Source organism: Nomascus leucogenys, chromosome 19 (assembly GCF_006542625.1).
Source record: "Nomascus leucogenys isolate Asia chromosome 19, Asia_NLE_v1, whole genome shotgun sequence".
NCBI lineage: Eukaryota > Metazoa > Chordata > Mammalia > Primates > Hylobatidae > Nomascus > Nomascus leucogenys.
This window is the reverse complement of record NC_044399.1, coordinates 66,070,670-66,088,383: the sequence shown is the minus strand read 5'-3', so window position 1 is coordinate 66,088,383 and position 17,714 is coordinate 66,070,670. Positions and strand designations below refer to the sequence as shown.

General features: G+C 40.6%; 1 protein-coding gene across 1 annotated transcript in view; it reads left to right on the top strand.

The window, feature by feature from the left end:
• Positions 1–17,714, top strand: part of DNAH9 (dynein axonemal heavy chain 9) — a 377,489-nt gene that overhangs the window by 239,885 nt on the left and 119,890 nt on the right. Inside the window, exon 50 of the mRNA XM_030799425.1 lies at positions 16,012–16,437. Coding sequence (XP_030655285.1) covers positions 16,012–16,437 — 426 coding nt within the window. The remainder of the gene's footprint in view (positions 1–16,011; positions 16,438–17,714) is intronic.

Sequence of the window (17,714 nt, the reverse complement as noted above, 5' to 3'; positions counted from 1 at the left end):
CCTTGAAGGCACAGTGAGTGCTATGCACCAGTGATCCTCATGGAAGTTTCCTTTTAATCTCTAACTTCCTGACTTTCTTATATCCTCAATTAGAGTAAAGGATCGAAAAGTCAAAAAAGCTAATCTTCTGAAACCTTCTTGAATTCTGCATAGTCACTTCATACCTCACATTGGAATGTAGCATCTATTTTCTCAGGGCCTCAACTAGGTACATTGTAAAATCCTATTATATATGGTTATAATAAAATTATATTTAATGTGAGATGTGAGTGCATTTTTATATTTTTTATGATGTGGTATAGGGAAACCCTAAAAGTAAGGGTGTCCAAGGCCAATAAAGTTCTTTTTTTTGTTTGTTTGTTTTTTTGAGATGGAGTCTCGCTGTCACCCAGGCTGGAGTGCAGTGGCATGATCTTGGCTTACTGCAGGCTCCGCCCCCCGGGGTTCACGCCATTCTCCTGCCTCAGCCTCCCGAGTAGCTGGGACTACAGGCGCCCGCCACCTCGCCTGGCTAATTTTTTGTATTTTTAGTAGAGACGGGGTTTCACCGTGTTAGCCAGGATGGTCTCGATCTCCTGACCTCGTGATCCGCCCGCCTCGGCCTCCCAAAGTGCTGGGATTACAGGGGTGAGCCACCGCGCCCAGCCAGTAAAGTTCTTAAATGAGCCTCTACTGCAAAGAAAAACACAAAATTTCTCCATTAGAAATTTGCTGTATCATTGGGTAGGCCAGGATCAGAGGTGTGACCCAGCTGTGCCACTGTCTCTGAGCCTGAAGCTTTCCTACAGCCAGACAGGCTTCTCTGTGGCCCCTCACAGCAACACTCTGCTCACCTGTAGGCCTTTAATTAGACTGTACCCACCCCCTTCCTCATTTAGGGTCCCTCTCCTTTCATTCCATCTAAATCTTACCCAAATTGCGAAATCAACCTTACATTCCATATCCTTGTCTTCTGTTTCTGATTTCCAGAACACAAAAGATAGAACCACTTTATTTACACACCTTCATGTCTTGTTCACTGATCATTCCTTGCCAAGAAGACAAACGTCTTTCATAAGTTCTTTTGACACAGGTTTTATATTTCCTAAGATGACTGTAGTTCAAATACTGGCTGCACTACTTACTAACTTCGTGGCTCTGGGAATAATTTTATCTTCTCTGAGCTTCCATTTTCTCATCTGTCAAATGGAAGCAATGATAATACCATTCCCATTATGTTGTTACAAGGATTAAATGAGATTAGTGTATGAAAAGTAGCTAAAAGATGATAGCTACTCAGTAAATATTTGTTGTTGTTGGTGGTGGTGGTGGTGATGTTGTCATAACCAGAATTATCACTTCTGTTTCCACAAAATTGCAAACAAAATGAACATTTATAAATACTGTTGGTTAATTTGATTAATTGATAGATTGAAATAAATAATAGGTATGTAACTTGAGAAGTGATGGAATAGGATACTGAAAATCACACTGGATTTGAAGTCTAGACAACAGAAGTAAAATTCATTTTTAATGAGTACCTACTATGTGCCAGGTAATATGATAGATGCTGTCCTCGAACAAATGTATAGCTTGGTACAAGTCACTGATGACCTTGATTCCTCAGTTTCTTTTCCCTAGTATTAGAGTGGGGCAAACAGGAATTAACAGGCTCTTTATGTCACTTTACACTCCCATCCAATCTATTAACAAATTACTTTCAAAATATATCCAAAATTCAAATGCTTTGGATCCTCCCTACTGCTACCACTCAGGTCCAAGCCACCATCATCTCTGCCTTGGACTATGGCAATAGCCCCTAAGTTGCTCTCTCTGCTGCTCCCCATAATCTAACACTGTCTTTGCCCATTACAGCAGTCTGAGTAATCTTTTTGTAAAACAGGTGTTTGACCATGTCATCTCTGTGTTCAGAATCTTCCATGGTTTCCCATCACATTCAGAATAAAACCCAAAGATGTCACCATGGCCTAAAAGGCCCTCCATTATTTTGCCTGTGCCACCTCTTCTGCATCAGTTACTACTCTTCCTTTTTTCATTCTACTCTACCCACACCAACCTTCTTGCTGAGTCTCAAACGCTCCAAGCACAGTCCCACCCCAGGACCTTTGAACTAGTGCTTGCCTCTGCATGGAAGGTTCGTCTTCCAAGTATCTCCATGGTTCCCCACTCTTCTTTCAAGTGTTTGCCCAAAAGTCACCTCATCAGGAAGCAAATAACAAAGGCATTCATTAATTTCAGAAAAATAGTAAGATATACAAGAAAGAAAAAATCCAAAGTGAACAATAGTTATAGTCATATTCATGTGCATACTGAATGTTAATTTAACTAAAAGTCTGATATAACCATAATGGGGAGAGGGAAAGGAGGTCAATAACTATAACTAATATTCACATTCTACAGTAGGAAGTCACTTGATAATGTCTTAAATGAAAAAGTAGCAGCATAAGCATGTTCTTTATCAATAAGGAGTAAAATCTAGAAGTAATGGTGGAAGAAATTGAAAGTGGTGACTTCCGGAGAGACAGAACTGGCATGAAATGGGCATGTGTTTTGTTCCCAGCCTTGTAGCAGTATTACAGCTTGTAAACTATGTGCATGTGTTACTTTAGCAGAAATAAAAATTTAAAAATTTCAGTGATTTGAGATCACAGAAGAAGGCATAGCCAACTGCCTGGCCAGGTAGGAAATAGGGAAGAGAAACCCCATGAAGCAGATAGTATAAAGATAAGTGTTTTACTAGATGGAGAAGATGGTAGAAAAGAACATCCCAGGAAGAAGCAACCTCTGCAAAGACCCAGATGAACAAAGGGTGTGGTATATCTGAGCTGTGGGTACAGAAGTGGGTGCCTTAGAAGCTGATGTGGCAGGGGAGGCTCTAAAGGTGGGTTGAACAAGACAATTAACAGTCCATCCATCACTAAGAAGTTTAACTGTAGACCAGCTCACAATCTACAGGTGGCAATTCATTACTGGGTTGCAACAGCGCTTTTTTATGAAATAGAATGGTCCATGTACACCACCTGTAGTAGGGACGAATATTGCTCCATGAACCCAAGGACTCCTCGACTATCCTTAAACCCTTCTGCACTCACAGGACTCTGGTATTTAAGGACCGTTTCTCTGTTTTCTCATTATTTTCAAAGTTAACAATAAATCTTTAGCTAATACATAAAGAGTACCTATAAATCAGAGGTGGGTAGTAAGTCTCTGCACATTTTAAGTCTCCATTTTGGCAGTTTTATTTTGTTTTTGTAGCTGAACTAAAATAAATCTAGTATAACTTTTTCTGCCTTCATTTAGAAATGGTTTATCTTGCAATGTCATGGCCTCCCTCCCACCCCCTCAAAGTTACTTGGAATGGTCTATTTATTTCCCATGCATTTTTTTTTACAGTGAACTTATATCTTCTTATACAAATAATAGGTAATAGCATTTTTGTTGCTGAAAATAACTCAAGGGCCAGGCACGGTGGCTCACACCTGTAATCCCAGCACTTTGGGAGGCCAAGGCGGGCGGATCACGAGGTCAGGAGATCGAGACCATCCTGGCTAACACGATGAAACCCCGTTTCTACTAAAAATACAAAAAATTAGCCAGGCGTGGTGGTGGGCGCCTGTAGTCCCAGCTACTCGGGAGGCTGAGGCAGGGGAATGGTGTGGACCCAGGAGGCGGAGCTTGCAGTGAGCCGAGATTGCGCCACTGCACTCCAGCCTGGGTGACAGAGCGAGACTCCGTCTCAAAAAAAAAAAAGAAAAGAAATAGTATAGAATATATACGGTCAACATAAAGTCACCCCTACTTCAGCCCCTGACCTCTCCTAATGATGGCTCCTATAATAATTTGGGGTGTGTCTATTTCAGCAGTTTTTCTACACATTGATATTTGTATTAATGCACATATAAAAAAAATACAAATGGATATTACCAAATTGCTTTCCCTCTTGTTTTACTGTATGTATTTAAGGTATGATGCTTTTGATATGCATATACATAGTAAAATGATTGCCACAGTCAAGAAAATTAACATATTCGCCACCTCACATAGTTATGTTTATGTACGTATGGTGAGAGCACCTAAAATCTGCTTTCTTAGCAAATTTCCCATATACAATAATATGTGTTGGTGAAAGTGTGAAGAAATGGGAATGCTTGTGCACTGTTGGTGAGGATGCAGATTGGTACAGCTGCTATGGAAAACAGTGTACAAAGGCTTCTCAAAACATTAAAAATAGAAATAGCATATGACCCAGCAATCCCTCTTTTGGGTATATACCCAAGGGAAATGAAATCAACACCTCATAGAGATATCTGCACTCCTTTATTCATTGCAGCCTCATTCCCAAAAGCCAAAATATGGAGAAAACATAAATGTCCATTGACATTATACAAGAAAGACATCCTGCATTTGCAACAACACCGATGAGCCTAGAAGACATTATGCTAAGTGAAATGAGTCAGACATAAACAGAAATACACTGTGTGGTCTCACCTACATGTGGAATCTCACTTTCCCTCTTGATTCAAGATTATTTTATTTCATGCCAGTACAGGTATTGAAACCTCATTTATTTAATGCTTCGTAGTACTCTGTCTTCTAATAGTACTGCATTCTATTTAATTATTTATCTATTTTTGAGCACTTAGTTTATTTTTTCCAATACAGTTTTCCTTGTACATATATCTTTATTGTTTGTGTGTAAGAATTTCTCTGGGCAAACAAGAAGTACAATTGCTTGACAGAACAACATGATAGGCTAAATAATGCCTCTCCCCCAAAGAGTTCCACATCCTAATCTCTGAAGCATGTGAATGTTGCCTCATATAACAAATGTGACTTTGCGGATATCATTAAGTTAAGGATCTTGAGACAGGGGGATTATCTGGGATTATCCAGGTGGGCCCTAAGTAATCACAAGGGTCCATAGAAGAGAGAGAAAAAAGGTCGGAAGAAGGAAGTGACGTGATGACAGAGGCAGTGGAAAGAAAATATTGTGTGATATGGGGCCACGAGCCAAGGAATTGGACAACCTCTGGAAGCTGAAAAGGGTGTGCAACGGATTCTCTAAGAAAGCTTCCAGAGGGAATCAGCCCTCCCAACCCCTTGATTTTAGGACTTGTGACCTCCAGAACAGCAAGATAGTATATCCATGTTGGTTTGAGTCAGGAAGTTTGTTGTAACTTGTTATGGAAACAATAGAAACCTCTTAAAATAATATGCTTTTTTTAAAAAATACATTCCGCCAAATTCCTGTCCAAAATAGCTGTTCTTACAGTTCTGAACACTGCTCCTCCCACATCCTGGCCAACCTTAGATATTTTTAGTCACTTCAGTTTTACTCAATGAAATGAGTTTTTAAATTCTCACTTTTATTTTAACTTTAAGTGGTTTCATTCTAATGAGACTGGGTGTTGATCAAAGAAAATGATCAAGGCAAGTCTCAATCATTTTAGGAGGTTTATTTGCCAAGGTTAAGGATATGCCCAGGAAAGAACGCAGAGCCACAAGAAAAATGTGGTCCATGCCTTTCCCAAAGAGGCTCTGGGAACCTCCGTGTTTAAAAGGAAAGGAGCAGGTATTGAGGAAAGAGAAAAAACATTTTTAAAGGGTGTGGGTAAGTTAACAGGCAAATGGTTGCATCCTTTTGAGTCTTTGTTCAGCCGTTCCCATGTGAGAGGAGGGTAGGGGAATAGTCACTTATGCGTCCATCTCGCTCAGTGAATCTGCATTTTTACAGAAGATAATATAAACATAGGGCAGAGGAAGCAATCAGACATGTATTTGTCTCAGGTGAACAGAAGGATGATTTTGAGTTATGTCCTTTGTCCCGTACCTGTGAAGATAAGCTGTCAATTTACATTGTCAGGGTGAAATTCAACAGAACTGTTTTAGGATAAAGATCTTGGGGCCCACAAGGAATTTCCTTGTGGGCAAATTGTGAGGGAAGTATGTAGCTTTTTTATCATTGTAGCTATTTTATTTAGGAACCAAATGAGAGGCAGGTTTGCGTGACCCAGTTCACAGCTTGACTTTTCCCTCTGGCTTAGTGAGTTTGGGGTTCTGAGATTCATTTTCCTTTCACATGGGCATCTTTTCAAATCTTTAGATTTCTTTTTCTGTTCATTACCTATTCAGATCCTATGCCCATTTTCTCACAAGGTAGTTTTCCTTCTTTTTATTTCCTTCCTTTCTTTTTATACAGTTTCTCATTATAAACTTTTGCTATGCGTCCCTTGGTGTATGTATGTTGTAATATTGTTCCCAGTCTGTTATTTGTCCTCTAACTTAATATTAACAAGTAATAAAAAAAGATTTTATAATCAAATAATTTGGGGAATTCTAGGAGAAGTCAGGGTCTTCATTATGAGCTTAATACTAAAAGTGATAGATATGGCACATGAAAATAAAACCTCAGATTGATCTAACTTATTAATGGTGATGTAAGATATCAATGTGAAATACTAATAAGTTGACTTTAGCAATTTATTCAAACAATATGCCGCCGACTGGTAAAGTTAATTTAGTATATAATGCTATTTATGTGTGCATACCCAAGCAAACATTAAAAAGAAAAGCTTTGTAGTCACTGTGTTAGTCAGGGTTCTCTAGAGGGACAGAACTAATAGGATAGATGTATATATGAAGTAGATTTTATTAAGGAGTATTGACTCCTACCATGGCAAAGTGAAGCTCCACAACAGGCTATCTGCAAGCTGAGGATCATGGAAGCCAGTCTGGGTCCCGAAACCTCAAAAGTAGGGAAGCCGACAGTGCAGCCTTCAGTCTGTGGCCAAAGGTCTGAAAGCCCCTAGGAAACAACTGGTGTAAGTCCAAGAGTCCAAAGGCTGAAGAACTTGGCGTCTGATGTTAGAGGGCAGAAAGCATCCCACATGGGAGATAGATGAAGCCCAGAAGACGCAGCAAGTCAGCTTCTCCCACCTTCTCCTGCCTGCTTTATTCTAGCTATTCTAGCAGTGCTGGCAGCTGATTAAATGGCGCCCACCCAAACTGAGGGTGGGTCTGCCTCTCCCAGTCCACTGACTCAAATGTTAATCTCCTTTGGCAACACCCTCACAGACACACCCAGGAACAATACTTTGCATCCTTCAATCCAATCAAGTTGACACTTCATGTTAACCATCATGGTCACCTTGAGAAATGTCAAAATGATATTTAACACAATTCAGCATCTATTCCTCGTTAAAACTCTCAGTAAAGTAGGAATAAAATAATATTTGGCTATTTCGCTAGCAGATGGAAACCAATCCCAGTCCAGGAGCAAAACATTCCATCTAATGATAGAACCCGAGAGGCATCATCATTAACATAGAGAAAGTGCAATGACAGCTACAGCTCCCTTCGCTACTATAATTCAAAAATGTGTCCTAGATTGCTAGCCAAAGCAATAATAAATTTAAAAATCTTAATCACCTAAATGTTGTGAAATATCAAACATAATATTATTTATGGATGATATAAAAAATAAAACAAATAAAAGGGAAAGTTAAGGACTCATTGCAAAATAAATTTTAAAATGCAATACCTTTCCTAATATCCACAATAGCCAGTTAGAAAACATATTTTCAAAATAACAACGAAAACATATGGTACAAATAAGTGTAAAGAAATGTGTTGAAACTGTGAAGAAAACTACATATCCTTATTGAAGGATATTTTAAAAGATATGAATAAACATATATACTTTGTGTACTGGGAGATTCAATTTTATAAGGACACTATTTCTCCAATTTACTTAAAAGTAAAATACTACTCTAATTGAACTCCAATTTGATTTTTGGCATATTTGTCTCTACTGTTATTAAAAGTTCTTATCATTTAACCAATTATTAAAGATCCAATAACCTACATGTTCAACAATATAAAGTTAGTCAAATAAATTATGTATATTCAGATGGAAGAAAAGTGTGCATTATTTATTTTAAATCATATTTGCAAAAATAATTGACAAGAAAAACTTTAAGATTTTATTTTCAGTAAAACAGTAGGTTCAAAATTAGTATAGTGATTGATATGTATATTTGTATATATACATATATGTGTGTTTGTGTGTGTGTGTGTGTGTGTGTATATACACATAGAGAGAGGGAGAGGGAGAATAATAGAGAGATATAAAAAAGAAAGCTACTGAATGAATCACACCAGCACATAATGTTTTATCTCTAGTTAATAAAATTATGAATCTTGTTTTTATCTTTATCTTAATATTCCACAATAAGTATATACTCTTAATAAATGGACAAAACAGTATTATCTTGTAGAAGAGTTAAGAATAATAAAGAAATAAAACTGTAAAAGAACTAGAAAACTTCTCAAAAGTTTTCAGATCAGTTTTTAGGTATGTGAACGGTCTTTCTAAATGCAGAAACGAAGAACTATATTCAGAACAGAGCTGTTAAATGTGACTTCATAAAAGCTTTAAATTTCTGTAGATCACAAAATACCATAAACACTCTTTTGCATTAAATAGAAGTTTAATAATTTATTATAATCTTGAAGGGAAAAGTCCAGATTGTATTTTGATATTTTGTACATTAATATATTACTACAACATGAAGAAAGATTTTTTTGAAATTTTGTTTTAGTCATTTCCTTTGAAGTCACATCATGGTAACAGAGTCTCACTCTGTTGCCCAGGCTGGAGTGCAGTGGAGCGATCTCGGCTCACTGCAACTTACACCTCCTGGATTCAAGTGATTCTCCTGCCTCACCCTCCAGAGTAGCTGGGATTGCAGGCGCACACCACCATGCCCGACTAATTTTTTGTATTTTTGGTAGAGATGGGGTTTCACCATGCTGGCCAGGCTGGTCTTGAACTCCTGACCTTGTGATCCACCTGCTTCAGCCTCCCAAAGTGCTCGGATTACAGGCATGAGCCACCATACCCAGCCAGTAACATCTTTTTTTATTATTTAACTTTTATTTTAAGTTCAGGGTACATGTGATACAGATAAACTTGTGTCATGAAGGTTTGTTGTACAGATTATTTCATCACCCAGATACTAAGCCTAGGACCCAATACTGGCGTGAGACTGTATTTCATTGTGGTTTTGATTTGCATTTCTCTAATGATTAGCTATGTTGAGCTTTTTTTCATAGGTTTGTTGGCCACATGAATGTCTTCTTTTGAGAAGTGTCTGTTCATGTCCTTTGTCCACTTTTTAATGAGGTGGTTTTTTTCTTGTAAATTTAAGTTCCTTGTAGGTGCTGGATAGTAGACTTTTGTCAGATCCAAGCTTTCAAAAATTTTCTTCTATTCTGTACTTTCTCTGTTCACCCTGTTGATAGTTTTCTTTGCTGTGCAGAAGCTCTTTAGTTTAATTAGATCTCATTTGTCAATTTTTGCTTTTGTCGCAATTGCTTTTGGTATCTTTGTCATGATATCCTTGCTCATTCCTATGTCCAGAATGGTATTGCCTAGGTTGTCTTCTTGGGTTTTTATAATTTTGGGTTTTACATTTAAGTCTTTAATCCATCTTGAGTTAATTTTTGTATATGTTGTAAGGAAGGGGTCCAGTTTCAATCATCTACATATGGCTAGCCAGTTATCTCATCACCATTTATTGAATAGGGAGTCCTTTCCTCATGACTTGTTTTTGTCAGGTTTGTTGAAGATCAAATGGGTGTGGGTGCGTGGCCTTATATTTCTGGGTTCTCTATTCTGTTCCATTGGTCTGGTCTATGTGTCTGTTTTTGTACCAGTGCCATAAACAAAATTTTAAAAGAAATTTGCAACACATATGTGAAAAAAGTAAATATTCTCTATATATGAAAAGCTCTCTTGAATTGTACTGGGAATCTCCCATTTGTTCTGCTCCCCTCCTCTTATTGCCCCCAACCCGGTTACACTTTGCCCTTCCCAACTCTGTTCTTTCCCTAACCTGGGAGACTTGATTTGCATGAATTTACATCAATGGACTGCCTTTGCCCTCTAGGTTTTTGTGATCTTTGGCCATGCTGAGTATCAGAAGGTCATAGGAAGGAGAAAGAGAGTGAGATCCCAGTAGTCATTTCTTTGGCCTCCACCTGCCCTCCGCTAACGGTCCGGTTACAGCTCGTGTAGGGCTCCTTCTCCAGTGGGCGCTCTCTCTCTCTCCAGGTTCTGCTAATCCCTCCTCTCCCTTGTCTCCTCAAGCCCAGAGTGGAAATGGAACCACTCCAGCTCCACTCACCCTAACATTACTAGCCCAGAGTAATGTACTCTCTCATAGGTCTCTTCAGTCTACACTTTCATAAATAGTTCTTTTAGTTAACTTTCCTCAAAAGAGCTGGTGTGTTGTATCATCATTTTGCCTGCAGAAACCCTAACAATTACACTAATCAAAAAGAAAAAGATAAATAGCCCAGTAGAAATGTAGGCAAAGGACAAGAACAAATAACTCACAAAATAAAAACTCCAAATAGTTTATCAACGTGAAAAAAAAATTTAGCATCACTAGTAAATACACATATATTTGCATAATATGCATATGTTAATTAAACCAATGTTGTCATCTTATTTTTAATCTATCCTTTTTTTAATTTAAATAATATTTGCCAGTGTTGAAAGGATGGGAGTGCATATAGGTTATCTCAAATACTGGTGCTTGGGATTGAAATTTCTGGGAAATAATAATTATTACTACTAATAATTTAATAAATTGAATAATTATTGAATAAATCAAATAATTATTAAATAATTTAATAATTATTAATGATAATTTGTACAAAGAATACTAAAAATGTTTTTACCCTTTGACCCGGCAAATCCCACTTCCAAGAAAATTGCCATAAGTAACTAAAATTTTCACAAAGATTTATATAGAACAACGTTCAGCAAAGCATTATCTGTGAGGTAAATTCTGGGAAATGACTTACGTTTTCAGAAATTAGATAAATTTTAGATAAAGTGTGGATTTTCCATATACAGACTTTTTAAAAATCCTCTCTAGAAGAACTAGTGACCTTCTCTCACACCTCTTATCAGTGGCGCAATCTTGGCTCACTGCAAGCTCCGCCTCCCGGGTTCACGCCATTCTCCTGCCTCAGCCTCCTGAGTAGCTGGGACTACAGGTGCCCACCACCACGCCTGGCTAATTTTTTGTATTTTTAGTAGAGACAGGGTTTCACCTTGGTCTCGATCTCCTGACCTCATGATCCACCCGCCTCGGCCTCCCAAAGTGCTGGGATTACAAGCGTGAGCCACTGTGCCCGGCCACCTCTTTGTAAAAGTATTCATAAGTTCTGCCTACACTAGCTCCAAAATATGTCCCAAATCCAATCACTTCTCACCATCTCCCCTGCAAAAAGCCTGGACCAAGCCAGCTTCAGTTCCCTGCCTAGACGGCTAAGCTGCCTCCTGAATCTCTTGTTCCTCATCCACCCTCCCCTGCCACAGTGTGTCCGCACTGCAACAAGCATATCTCAGCGCATAAGCCACATCATTCCATTCCCTGCCGAAAACACACCAGTGGCTTCCCAGTGAAATTGGAGAAAAATCCATACTCCTCATACCCCTCCCCATGGCCTCCGGAGCCTCTGGTGGTCTGGCTCCGACTGCCTCTCAGCCATCCTCTCCACCACTCTCTGGACTGTCCTCCCCACTGTACATCACAGCCAAGCTTGCCTCTGCCACAGGCCTTTACACTTGCTTGCTCAGCAGCCTGGAACAGTCTTCCTGCAGTCTGTAGAGCTGGCCATTTCCCATCATTGAGATCCCAGTGAAATGTAGCTTCTTGAATATGCCTTCCCAGAGGAAGAGACTTTCCTAGCTAACTTGGCATCATGACATTCCAATAATTCTGTCTCATGAGCCCTTGTGTTTGTTTTTCTCGGTATTTAAAATATCAAAGATGTATCTCTTTGTTGCCTGTCTCCACCACTAGAATGAGCAAAAGGACTTTGCCTTTCTCGTATCCCCGTCACTCAAACCGAATGCCTAATACATACTAAATAATATTTGTCCAATGATGACTGCACACGTATTGATTCATTCATTCACTCAACAAAGACTTTTTGAGTGCCCTTCCTATGCCAGGCACTGCTCTGGGTACATGTGTTACATCCATGAGGGAAGATCCCTGCCTCTCTGAAGCTTATACGCTAGCAGAAATAAGAGGCAAGAGATAATAAATACAATTTCAAAGTGACTTATATAATGTAGTAGAGCACGACAGATGCTGTGGGGAAAAAAGAAAAATGTGGAGTAGAGTAGGAGAAGCAATGAGGCTGGGCATCTGGAGAGGTTGGGTGGGAGGAGGCAGAGGTGGTAGGCCTTCTTAGGAAGGAGACATTTGAGAAAAACTTGGAGAAGAACAAATGCATCAGGCAGATATTTGGGGAAGAGCAGCCACACAGCTAGAATAATAGTCCTAAGACAGAAGTGGAGTGGAGCCCAGAGTGCCTGTGCCTAACAATTTCTGCCTTCTGAGAAATGTTTCTCCCAGGCTGGGCATGGTGGCTCATGCCTGTAATCCCAGCACTTTGGGAGGCCAAGGCGGGCGGATCATTTGAGGTCAGGAGTTCAAGATCAGCCTGACCAACATAGTGAAACCCTGTCTCTACTACTATACAAAAACTAGCCAGGTGTGGTGGCGGGCGCCTGTAATCCCAGCTACTTGGGAGGCTGAGGCAGGAGAATCGCCTGAACCCGGGAGGTATAGGTTGCAGTGAGCCAAGATCATGTCACTGCACTCCAGCCTGGGTGACAGTGTGAGACTCCATCTCAAAAAAAAAAAAAAAAAAAAAGTTTCTTCTAGCCTTGTGTTTCTATTAGCACCACACTGCTATATCTGCCTGCCCCATGCGAACTGGCTTGAGGGCCCGTGCTTAACCAAACAAGATCTTTACCCAGGGCCTTTTTAAATTTTGACTTGCATTGGATAAAAAGTCTCTTTCCCTTCTCTTTCCATCCAATCACTCAACACGTATTTTGACAAGCATTTACTACATAATTTCTTCTGTTCTAGGCACTGGGGCTTCCATGGTTAGCAAGATAAATGGGAGTCCCTGCTCTCATGAGGGGGAGGGATAGAGTAAGTCAACAAGGAAAAACTGAGAATCGTTTTGGGTTCTCTGAAGGAAATCATCATGGCTCTAGGATGGGAAATGACTAAGAAGGGGAGGTTGGTGGGTAGAGTCTTACAGGGTGGGGGTCGTTTAAATTGAGGTTGTTTTGTCATTGTTGTTTGAGATGGAGTTTCATTCTTGTCACCCAGGCTGGAGTGCAATGGCATGATCTTGGCTCCTTGCAACCTCCGCCTCGTGAGTTCAAGCGATTCTCCTGCCTCAGAGTAGCTGGAGTTACAGGCGCCTGCCATCACACCCAGCTAATCTTTGTATTTTTAGTACAGATGGGGTTTTCACCATGTTGGCCAGGCTGGTCTCGAACTCCTGACCTTAGGTGATCCCACTTCTCAGTCTCCCAAAGTACTGGGATTACAGGCGTGAGCCACCGTGCCCAGCCAGAATTGAGATCTTGGTGGATGCAGAGGTATCAGCCATGCAAATGTCTTAGGAGGAAGTGTTCCGGGCAGGGATCTGAGGTGGCAATGAGCTTGGCAAGTCAATACACTGAAAGAAGGTGATCACAGCTACAGCCTAGTGAGAAAAGGAGAAAGTGGGCCATAGTCAGAGAGTTAGACCATGTGCCTTCCAACATGAAGAAACTGGGGTGTAAAAAAGCAACCCACACACAGGGAGACAGGGAAGGAAGAGAAAGTCCACAGAGCCCTGCCGACAACATTCAGAATGGGATTCCACTCATCATACTGCCAGCTCCATGCTTGCCCTTGCCAGACACTCAAGTGAGAAAATCTCCCTCTGTACTTCATCTAGGGTTTCTGTCACTAAAACCAAAAGAGTCATGATTAATTTATAGATATATATGAATATGAAAAAGACTGGAAGGAGAAGTTACTGTACATGGAAACATCGACAGTGATATATCTGGGTTATAAAATACATTTTCATCTCTGTACATTGCTTAACTTATGCTGTTTTAAAATCATGGCATTCTTTGGTTACATTTGTATTTTCTCACTTTGCCCTCTGTCACCTCAGGGGGCCGTGACGACAGGTGTGCTGGTATCCCTCTCACACCTGTGCTGCCCACCTCCCTGCCCTCACAGGTGTATTGAGACCAAATGTGAATTCCATTGCAAGAACGAAAGGAGCATTTGCCACAGTACTTCCATTCGGAGCTAGAAATAATTCTCTTTGTTTGTGGATCAAGAGCACCTCAAATTAATTTGGCATAAGAATCTAATTTTTGAAATCAAGATTTCCCCCCACTGACAAAGTTAGCACCATAAGCAAATGGTTTCACAGCATTTTAAGAGCCTCCAGCTATACTGGGGCTCCACTGCCCTAATAGGAAGCGATAGGGAGCTGGGCATGGGAGTCTGCAATGTACCTTTCACGGATATTTCTTTCACCTGGCAGACAGCCTAATGCTTAGCTGTCTGACCCACGACCAGGGGGTCCCTCACATGGGAAATTTGTTTATATTGGCGGATCCCCTTGTGGCTCTTGTCCAATCCATGTCCAGTTTATGCCTGCCTGACCATCACTCTGAGCTGGGGGCTCAGCCCAGTACCAGGATAAAACCCAGCCTGGAGCAGCCCCTGGTTCTTCAGATGGAAGGCACGAACTCAGTACACCACCACAATAGGAAACACATTCAAACATTTTTACTTACAGATCCTGAGCAGAGAGAATGCAATGAGTTGGGAGGGTAGTGCTCTGTCCCTGGGTCACGAGAGGTAGGAATGAAGAGTGAGGCAGAGAGAAAGAGAAGTGCATAGAAGTGCATGGCAACCGGCAGTATATGTAAGAGATATATATAAGAAAGTGTGTATATATATATACACATAATATATATATGAAAGTGTGTATATATAAAAGAAAGTAGGATGTATATATATAAAAGAAAGTATATATAAGAAATATATTTCTCATATTTAATATAAGATATATCTTATGTTAATATATAAGTATATATAAGAAAGTAGGATGTGGGTCACTTTAGGTTTTCAGCAAATGCCTCAATGGTCCCTTTAAAGAAGTGGCAGGAAAGCAGGGAGCTGCTGCCTAGGAGAGACCCAAATTCTCTGGCTGCTGGCTTGAGTCATCTGGGTGTGGTATAGAACTGGAAACCATGTCCAGGGTGACTGAGCCCTGCTTCTGGTATGAGAAAGTTAAACCTATATTCGAAATGAATGCCCAAGCAACAGAAAATTAGAATTCCCTACACCTGGTGGTAGGCTTCTCACTGAATGTCATAGCAGGCCTTAAATCAACTTCATATGCATTTATGATGCCATTTTACGTACAGAGTAGTGAGTTCTCCTGCCCCCAATTTACAGATGAAGGTGGCAAGGTCTGGAAGGTTTAAGTGATTTGCCAAGATCAACCCTTTCAGCCGTGTCTTTCTGGAACAAGTGAAACTCTGAGCAAAGGACAAACCCAGCATCAGGCAGAGCAGCTGACTCACAGGCTGTGCCTTGCTTTCTGTCTGAATTATTTCTTGGCAGAAAATGCTGTTTTGCTATCAGGACAGTCAAGTGTAGTTAGAACAAGCTCATGGAACAAAGCAGTTTAATTAAGGAAAAAAACATTACTTGGGTTACAGTGCTATTCTCTCCAATCCAAGATGGAAATTAATTTATAATAACCTTATCTTTTATTCATAGCATGCTGCATATTTCAGAGTATGTCGGCATCCTTGTATTTCTCAGTTGAATGTGAAATAATTGTGTGTTTCTAATGGGCTGCGAGTCAGTTCAAGTTCTGAAAGAACGTAGCTGAGTCTTGGCTAACCATTCAGAGAAGTCTGAAGCCACTGGGGAGTGGCTTTGGTTTCCTTTTGATGAGTCATGATATTTAAAATTCAGAGGGCTGCTGCAGGCTTCAAAGCAGCCCTTTCAAACTGGTCACTCCACAACCTAACTCCATCAGTGGCAGAGGACAAAGAAAGCCCATTCACGTTCCCCTAACGACCTCCTTCTCTTTTCCCAGACCAACCTGACGGAGCTGAAGTCATTTGGCTCTCCGCCTCTGGCCGTCAGCAATGTCAGCGCTGCGGTGATGGTGCTGATGGCCCCCGGGGGTAGGGTGCCCAAGGACCGGAGCTGGAAGGCTGCTAAGGTCACCATGGCCAAAGTGGATGGCTTCCTGGACTCGCTAATGAACTTCAACAAAGAGAACATTCACGAGAACTGCCTCAAAGCCATCAGGCCATATCTGCAAGACCCCGAGTTCAATCCCGAGTTTGTGGCCACCAAATCCTATGCGGCTGCAGGCCTCTGCTCCTGGGTCATCAACATTGTGAGATTTTATGAGGTGTTCTGTGATGTGGAACCCAAGCGCCAGGCGCTGAGCAGAGCCACCGCGGACCTCACAGCTGCCCAGGAGAAGCTGGCCGCCATCAAAGCCAAGATCGCTGTGAGTGACCCCAGAGCCCCTCACCCTGCTAATCCGCCTCCAATACAAACAACGCTCTTCGGTCACCATCTAACACCTAACGTTATGGTTTTTAAAGAGAAGCGGGAAAACCACATTTTCATGCAAAATCTCATTTTTCAGTAGAGGCAACTTTTTACATTTCTTTCTCAAACACTGTATAGGCCAAACAAGACAGTTCCACTGGACCCACTGGTTTACAAGCTGTGGTCCTAAAAGGTTTTCTCCTTTTCTGAACAAAAGGTTAAAATTTTGAGACTTTTTCTCTTTCTCCTTGGAAATGTAGATTTTAGCCACCTTACCCTTTTTACCTATTCCCTTCAGTTCTAGCCAACTATCTGTCTGTCTCACTCTCAGTAGCATGGATGTGTGGAAATGTGTCAGCTGTCTGCATTGTTTTCTGGAAGTTCTTTAAAGCAAGTTATATACTGTGACTTAGTGGGTGGCCCCTGGTCCATAAATATAAAACTGTGAGGGTCATTAGCTTTTATAAACTCATGTAGATCTTGTTATTATGTCTGCTTCACCCAGGATTTGGAGATGGGGATGGTGATCTTGGATTCACATCTATTTGGGGAGATTGTCCTTGTCAACCTGAAATAATTGAAAGGATCAGAATTCATTTTTTTTTTTAATCTGTAGAGGCAGGGTCTCCCTATGTTGCCCAGGTCGGTCTTGAACTCCTGGGCTCAAGTGATCCTCCCACCTCAGCCTCCCAAAGTACTGGGATTACAGATATGAGCCACTGAGCCCAGCCCAGAATCCAGCTTCAAGAGTTGATTTAAGTGAAAAACTGGCAATGGCCATTCGGAAAACATGAACTCGAAAGAGATAGAGTGAGTGCTCCAAAGTAAAACGTCAAGGTGTTACTTATATAGGCAGAAAACAAAGAAATTTTCTATAATAGGCTGGTTTATGAGTTACAACAATTTAATTAATTACGGTTTTCTGTACAGCTTGTTTCACTTCCTTTCCAATTTAAAAGAGTGTATTTAACCTTCCGTCTTAGCTAATGTGGAGTCTTTGTGTGAGAAAGATAAAAGGGAGGTTAATCTATAACAAAGATCAGCAATGAAGCTGGAAGGAGTCTTCCCTGGTGCCCTTTAGTCATTCGCAATGTTTTACAAGACAGTGTAGGTAAGGAAAAAGGCCCCTTTATAATCAGAGAAACAAAGGCTGCAACTGCCTGGGTTATAGCTACCTGTCCTATGACGCGAGACCTATAATCACATTACCTTAAGGCTCAAAATATTTTAAAG